The sequence below is a fragment of the Echinops telfairi genome, unplaced genomic scaffold, assembly GCF_000313985.2.
Source record: "Echinops telfairi isolate 266 unplaced genomic scaffold, ASM31398v2 ScPeMD7_7468;HRSCAF=8506_0, whole genome shotgun sequence".
In the NCBI taxonomy this organism is placed as follows: Eukaryota; Metazoa; Chordata; class Mammalia; order Afrosoricida; family Tenrecidae; genus Echinops; species Echinops telfairi.
Genome location: NW_022111369.1, coordinates 36,885,893 through 36,894,276, shown reverse-complemented (window position 1 = coordinate 36,894,276; position 8,384 = coordinate 36,885,893). Strand labels below are relative to the sequence as shown.

The window sequence follows — 8,384 nt, the reverse complement described above, 5'->3', positions numbered from 1 at the left end:
CAAGAATTTCTTGATTTTGAGTACTCCATCCCTTCAGTTACTGGGGTCCCCTATAACCCAGGAAGCTGTATGACACTTGGGATAGTTGGAGGCAAGGCACAGGAATGGGGAGACTGATTAATTAGGAAAAGCTGGTGTAGCATGAGGGGTCAGGGCAGTTTTGTTTGTTAATTGTGAAATATTTTAAATAGCCAAGAGTAACCATTAAGGCAATGATGTTCAGGTACCCACCACCAACTTAATCAGGCTTTGATATTACATTTGGTTCGGGCTTTATTTTAAAGAAACAAAATATATAGGTATGATTGAGGCACTGCATCATTTTGCATTAGTTTTAGTTTTATCCACCTTGATAACCCCAGGCCTAGTAAATTCATTTTATTTGGGCTATATATTTTTTAATTATTTAAGTTTAACATACATAAATTCACTTTTTTTAGAGTTATTTAGTATGTTGTGTGATCCATTTTTATCTAGTTCTAAAATTTTCTATTACGTGAATTTTTAATAGCTATACTATGTTTTATTGTATAAGTATACCCCAGTTTATCTGTACTCCAGCTAATGAGAATTTAGTAAAATTTCTTTGCTATTCACCAAGCTACGGTAAACAGTGTTTTACTTGCCTGTTTGTGCACTGGCATTAGCGTGCTTACGAGAGGAATTGCGTCTGTGGCTTGTCAGCATCCTCAAGTTGAGGGACCCTTTCTTTTTAGTCTCGCCACAATGGAAGAGAGCATGGGAAGAATAAGGATGGGCACACTGTGGGGAATGAGGGCAAAAGACAGTCTGAAGACAACCAGAAGTGCGTCAACAGGATAAAGAGAGTCTCTTGTAGAAAAAGAAGGCTGTCAACTGCAGCTCATCTTCCTTCCTTCAGACCAAGAACAGGTTTTTATTGAGCTTTAGCAAGACTTCCCTGCCAAATATGCTGAACAATTTGCCCTATCACACTGTTTGCTTGCTTCTGAATCTGCTGAGTGATCCATTATTTACTCAGATGCCACATGAGAGCAAGCAAATGAATGAGCTCTTTATTTTTACAGGCAGATGAAATCTGAATAACCTATTGTGAAGAGAAGTAAACACTTCAGCCCTATCATTTAAAAAAAGAAGGCACAATAAAATGTTTTCATATGAGAATGTAATTTCAGTTGAACTGAAACTTAGGTCTTCAAGACTATAGAAAGATTGTTATTAACTACCGCAACTCCACAGCTCCCACACTCACTATAGCCTTTTAAATAGAACCACCAATGGGCACACAGGAGCGACGCACAGGGAGGCCTGAAAGGGTTGGGCACAGAGCTTTTAAGGGCCAGGCAATGGGCTTCCTGTGCTTGGATAGTCTGCAATCCGGGAAGCCCGCCGCTTCCCTGTTCTGAGCCTCTTACAGCCATGCATATGCATGATTGAGACCTCCATGCAGAGTTGTCATGCATCCAATCAACAACTTGCATGCTTAAGTGTATCAAGGCCCCTCCCTTTCTGAGGTTCCTTGCCAGATGTGCCTGTGTAACCTCTACTCAAGTGTTCCCCTTTTAGAAAACAAAACCACCTTGATGGATGGTAAATTCCAAGAGTTTTTAGGAACCAGATACACATAAAAGGCCAAATTGAGTTCTCTGTCCCACACCTACATTGAACATTCCTTAAGTATTTGAATAGACAAGTGAGTGTATTGATTTAAGTAGGCAGACACTCTGTACCCCGTGGCACTCCCTACTTTTCAGTTGGGTTCAGCAATGGGTGTATTAGGCAAGTTAATGGGTTACAATTCAGATGAGAAATACACATGATATAATTGTTCAGCCAGGACAATTTTTAATCTGCCATGCCCTCAGGCAGGCCTCTCACTGGCCCTCGGCCTCTTGGCTCGGCTGCTGTGGTAATGTTACAGAGTTCTATTAGGGCTGCTAGTAAAAGCCCAGAGGTATGCCACAGTGCTGTATTACGCCTCAGCCTGGAGGCACTCAGCTCCATGGGTCAGCAAACCCAGCTCTTCAAGTGCCAGAGGCACCCCATTCCACAAGGCCAAGCTCTCTCAGTGTTACTTGCTCTGTGGCCTGGGAAGTGCACTGCTCTGATTAAGACATGCCTTGACTCATTCCTTTGGTGTCAAAGCTGTCTTTTGGATCAAGGAGGTTTGGTACACAAGGATCTCGGGATCCAGTTTCTCTCTTGTGGGTAGTGAGGTCCTTCTGCTTCTGAGATGCCTCATTTTATACCCCATAGGATGGCAATAAAAATCAACTCTGTTGACAGTCACTCACGGCTGAGTCATATAATCCAATCAGGCTATTCCCTCACCTTCTGACCCAGACCCATCAGTAAAATGAAGGTCGTTTGGTGGGAGTAACAAAGGTTGTGTCTAGAAAAGCCATATATTAAACAATTCACTGCATTATAGCAGACTTAAAGACTTTGCTTGCCTTGCCCATTGCACTGTATTGTGATTCCTGGTTTTACCTGCCAGCCTCTCCTCCATTAGGTTCTTAAACTAATTGAAGATAAGGTCAGTAGTTTGAAACCACCAACCTCTCCACGGGAGAAAGATGGGCCTTTCTACTCTTGTAAAGAGTTGCAGTCTTGGAAACTCAAGGAGCAGTTCTACACTGTCCTAGAGGGTTGCTATGAGTCAGCATCGACTTGATGGCAGTAAGTTTTGGTCTGGTGTTTTCCCATTCAGGGTGTGGCACCTATCTTGGCATATATGAGGGGGGCACTCAAAATAAAAAACCCAGAAAACTGCATTGAGCGGAGCTTTTATAGTACATATTTTTCCTGCGAGGCAAGTAGGAAGCAACTCACTCTGAGTTAGTCCACCCAGTGGCATTTCCTGGTAAGGTTCTCTGGTCACCCTGACTTTTCTCATAAAAGCAGTTTCATTTCAACCTCGATTTTTGTGATGGCCGATTTAAGAGAACAGCACATAACTGAAATTTTGTTTCCTGCTTGGGAAAAATGCCACAGAAACTGTTGTGATGTTGAACACCGCTTACAAGGACAGCACTGTGGGAAAAACTCTTTAAGTATATAAGTGGTTTTCTCATTTCAAAAAAGGCGAAATGTCAACTGATGACAAACTTCATTCTGGATGTCAACTTCCCAAATGCATGAAAATGTCAACAAAATTCATGTACGTGTGCTCGAAGACTGAGGACGCCGCCGCCGGACTATGGACGAGAGGGGGAGTTATCTAGACTATGTGGGAGCTCGCTTCAGCGAATTTTAACAAGATTTGGGAATGAGAAGGGTCACTGTGAAACTTGTGCCCCGGGTTCTGACTGACCAGGAAAAAGGGTGCATGGAGACATGCCGTGCTTTGAAAGAACAGCTTCAAAGTGACCCAGACCTTTATTTCCCAAGGTCATTACTGATGACAAGACATGGTGCTATTCCCATGACCCTGAAACCAAACATCAATCAAGCCAGTGGAAGACACCGTCGTCACCATGCCCCAAAATAGCTCTGTGAAGTGAAATCAGATTAAGACGATGCTCATTTGTTTTTGTGATGTGAGGGGGATAGTGCATTTGGAGTTTATTCCACCAAATCAGACTGTCCATCAAGCTTTCTATTTAGAGGTTCTGAAAAGATTGCGTAACTGTGACAAAAAGGCCTGATTTGTATAAGGTGACCAGTCCCGATTTTTGGCAAGAATGCACGACAAGGTAGGGAACGGTCTCTTTGGTCCATATAGACCAAATTTTTAATCAGGAACCTCCCCTCCGCACCCCCGATCAGTGGTGTCCTGCTTTAAATCTGGTCACCTTAGATTTGTGGCAGACGGGGGTCTGGTTTTGCCACCATGACCGTGCACTTACTCACCTAGCCATCTCAGTATGCCAGTTTTTGACCAAGAAAACGCCAGCATGCCCCTGTTGCTCCACACACCTACTCAGCTGACCTCACTCGGTGAGACTTTGTTTCTGTGCGTGCAGAGGGACACGTGAGGGCAGCAGTTTGACGACATAGAAGAGGGGAAGAATGTGTCAGCACCCAAACAGATGAGTCTGAAACTGTTCCCAAGAATGGAATCGCAGATTTGACAAATGGATTAAGTATAATGGAGAGTACTTTGAAGGTGATAAGGTTGTTTTTTTAAAAAAATTACTGTTTTTTTTGGGGGGGTTCCCCTAGTAGTGCTTTTAGTTGCTGTGCAAGGCAACCTTGTATATATATAACATAATGAAATGTCTGGTCCTCTGCTTTTTCATGATCGTGGACATACTTGAGTCTAGTTTTGGCTATTGGCTCATTTTCTAAAATCACTGGACAGTATTCTGTTGTGATCTGCAGGGTTTTCATTAACTAATTTTTGGCAGTAGATTAGGATCTTTTTTCTTAATTTACCCTAGTCTGTTCATCATGGGTGATCCTGCTGGTGTGTGAGATTTTGGAGGCGTAGCCCTGGTGGTGAAGTGGGATAAACACTTGGGCTCCTAGCTGCAAGGTTAGAGACTCAAACCCACCGGCTGCCCTGTGTGAAAAAGATGAGGCTGTCAGATCCTGTAAAGATTTACAGTCTCAAAAATGGTGCAAAACAGTTTTACTTTGTCTTATAAGGTTGTTGTGAGTTGGAGTTACCTTTATAGCAGTGGACTTGGTTTGGATTGAGTTTTAGGGTATAGCTCCCAACATTATAGCAACATGCGAACCATCATAGTTTGACAAACTGACAGATGGGTGGTAGTGACGTTCTAAAATAACCTAAATGCACTGCTATGGAGTCGATTTTAATCCATAGCCACCTCTGTGTAGGTTTTCTGAGACTAATGGGAGCAGATAACCTCATCTTTTTCTCTAGGGGCAACTGGTGGGTTTGAACTGCCGATTTTATTGACACCCTAACACCTAACTCCAAGATTGCCAAATGTATCATGTTATTTGATTTGAAAAGATAAGTAATGCTATACTTGCAAGTAAATATAAAATAATTGTCCTAAGAAAATATTTCTAATGCATAATTATTTATAGATAATTGTTTTGCCCATCTCACTTATAGTTTACCCTTAAGTTAGTTTGATTTACAAGGAAAGAACCAGGATAATGGGTTGTTATTTTTTTAAACATTGGTCATGCCTGGACACCATTCAGCAGATATTTGAGTTAGGCACACGCAGGTACTGTGGTGTGCTTTGGGCATATAGCTGGGAGCAAAACATTTGATACCTGTCCTCCAGGACCTGTGTGTGGTCTAGTAGTTTACTTCACGAGTTCAAAAACTTGCTAGATAGTAAATATTTTAGACTCTTCAGGCCATATAATCTCTGTTCCATCTACTCAGCCCTGACATTATCTCCCCAAAGTATGCAAAAAAGATGAGAATAATTGTGTTCGGTAAAGCTGCATTTACAAAAACAGGCCTGCAAGTTATAATTTACTGGCGCCCGGTCTAGTTCACTTGTTTTTGGTCTCTGTCTCTGTCTTACACGGTTATCTACAACAGCAGTTTTCGTCAAGAGTTGATTTGTTTGCCAGGATTAGCTAAAGTGAGATTGTGGATGAGCTTGAGCTGGTCAAATGAATAAAGTTATTATTTTTTAATATTTTATCCAGGACAATTTATTTTCTTACATCAAAGAAAATGTTAAAGAGTATCTGCAGACACACTGGGAAGAAGAGGAGTGCCAGCAGGATGTCAATCTCTTGAGGAAACAGGTTGGGACATTTCCTAGTGTTGAGAATGCTTAGGAACTTGTTTTGGCTGTGTGGCCCAGATTCTGAAATAAGGGGTCTGGTTTCACAGATGCTGCCCAGACTTGACTGCTTAGGAATTCACAGTACAGAATTCAACAGCCAGACCACATAAGTTCCTTTCTCCAGACTTGCATCCTTCCAGAGGTTATTTAAAATTGGACACAAATATCTGAGGCATAAAAACTAAGCCTTTTAGGGTGGAATGCAAGAAACTTGTGCAACCTTACTTTTACTTTTCACGAGCATCCCATAACCTCTTCATCCTCTAATCTTTCCCATCCCATCTCATGGCATGAGTCCCTGCTGACCCCTCCGGCTCCTGGTCCCCACATCCATACTCCCTCTCCAGATGTCCCACTCCATGTCACCCCAGCATTCGTACCCGCATGGTCTCATGGGCCCATTAGATCTTTGGCTGTTAGGGTTTTTACAAGATAAAGGAGATGGAAAGAAATTGAATGTGAACCAGATCGTATTTTGCTAGCTGTTGCTTTTCATTGAATCCAAGCCTAAACGAAATTTATTGAGATATTCTGCTTTTCCTTCTTAATTAGCTCTCATGCAGAGGAAATGGTCAGATTTAATTGATGTTCCTTTCCTCTCACACATACCAGGCTTCCAGGTTTACATTTTAGTGTTAGCCATCTAGCAACAGTAATGTAAATTTGATTAATTATACTCTAGCTTATTTTGGGAAATCACTTCTATAAGCCCTCAAATAAGTGCTATTTTCATTTACCAGAGGGCTTGGGCTAATAGGTTGTTAAAGAAGTTGGTCAGCTTGCCTTTCAGGTCTCATTTGACATGATCTTTTTCAAATAAGCAAAAAACAAACTTGGTATCGCTTCTGACTTACAGGCTGAAGAGGATTCCCACCTGGACGGAGCTGTTCCGATCCCTGCTGCATCCGGGAATGGGTCGGATGGCCTGCAGCAGATGATCCAGGCTGTGGTGGATAATGTGTTCTGGCAGATGTCTCTGGACCGAAAGACCACGGCATTGAAACAACTGCAGGGCCACATGTGGAGAGTGGCGTTCACAGCGGGGCACATAAAAGCAGAGTAGGTAGCCAGTCCAGCCCTGTCCTCTCACTCATATGTATATTGCACAATTAGTAAAACTGATCAAATCAAAATCCTTGTTCTAACAAGCGAAGGTTTTGTTTTATTTTGAAAGCTGGGCTACAGCATTTCTCTCAGCCAAATTCCCCAGACCAGTTGGTTTGGTTTCTTTGAGGTAGTTGAAGATTCTCAATCCCAGTCTAAAATGGCTTCCTTGAAAACATTATATTCTTTGAGCTAAGTCATATTTGATCCCTACTGAGCGCTGCTTCCCAGGACTTTCTGATCACTTGTTCCCTATTCTGCTGACGAAAAAAGAATGCTCTGAAATGACGTCCTCTGTCCCTGTGGGGTTCCGCAGAGGTAAACTACCATCAGTGTCCCTCGGCTCTGCTCGCCGTGCACTCTCCACAGATGGCTTGAGTCATGCTGTGGCGTTCCTGATCCCTCAACTCATGGGGTCTGTATTGCTGAGAGAGTCTTACTGAAACACATTGCCAACACACAGTTTAGGCTGGTGCCTGGTTTAATGCTAAGATAAAGACTTGACTATGTGTCTTGCTTATTACTATCAGTTGAACTTTTATTCACTTTACATGGAGTTTCTTCCCTGTCTTGAAGGATACTTTGGAATTTTAGGATAGGTCAGTGATCTGAAAATAGCAACTAGTTCACTTAGTAAAAGACTCAAAACAGTGGAGCTAGGAGACAGTGACCTCAGTAGTTCACCTTACTTGTTAATTATAAATTTAGGGTCTTGGAATAAATTATCTGACTTCTAAGCCCTGCTTTGAGCAATAATGTGGGAAAACCCTGTCTCCATGAGTGCAAAACAGTCGCTTTTAACTATTGTACTGGTTTTGAACTCTATCTCTTGCTGTTAGTTGAGAGAGGGCTTATAGGTTTCATTTGAATGCCTCTTAATTGACTGGGGTAGAGTTGATTAAATAAGTTGAGAACCAAGACAACTTGGCCTCACCCACCCCAAGGTGAATGACCCCAAGTCATACTAGTAATAAAATTCAAAGATCTGAAGCTTTGGGTTATGTGTTGTAATGATTCTCCAATAAAGGTTGTTATTCTGTAGAGGAATCTGCTAAAAATGTCTAAAGTCATTTCTTGGCCTCATGTATTTTCACGTTGGCAAAAGTTATAAAGATCAATGCATTGCTCTTTAATGATGTTTGTGCATATAAATACATTTTCAGAATAATCCACAGATTGTTGAAGAATTGAGAGTTGCTTTCTGTAAAGGAGTCTTTACCAAAAGTTCCCAATAAAACTAAACATAAAAAATTTAAAAACAAGCCCCCCAAGCCCCCACTTAACATTTATGTAGTGTTCACTGTATATGCTTGCCGTAGTTCTAAGCCCTTCATATATATTTTTTTAACTTCTCTAACCCTCTTAACAGCCCTATAAAGTAGGTATATAAATATCCTCCCCATTTTTACTGGGGAAACGGTCATTTGCACGTTTAAGTAATGGACCCAACGTCATGTGGCTGTGGCTCACCTAGTGGAAAGCTGGTTGTATTGTATTTACCAGAAGCAAAGCTGTGGAAAATAGCTCGTGTTTAGGCAGGTATATCCCAATCGTGGATCAAAGCGTGTCTCATTT

At 41.8% G+C, this 8,384-nt stretch overlaps 1 protein-coding gene across 1 annotated transcript in view; it reads left to right on the top strand.

The window, feature by feature from the left end:
* ENOPH1 (enolase-phosphatase 1) overlaps window positions 1–8,384 on the top strand; it is a 34,829-nt gene that overhangs the window by 12,916 nt on the left and 13,529 nt on the right. Inside the window, exons 2-3 of the mRNA XM_004703231.2 lie at window positions 5,563–5,664; window positions 6,562–6,764. Coding sequence (XP_004703288.1) covers window positions 5,563–5,664; window positions 6,562–6,764 — 305 coding nt within the window. The remainder of the gene's footprint in view (window positions 1–5,562; window positions 5,665–6,561; window positions 6,765–8,384) is intronic.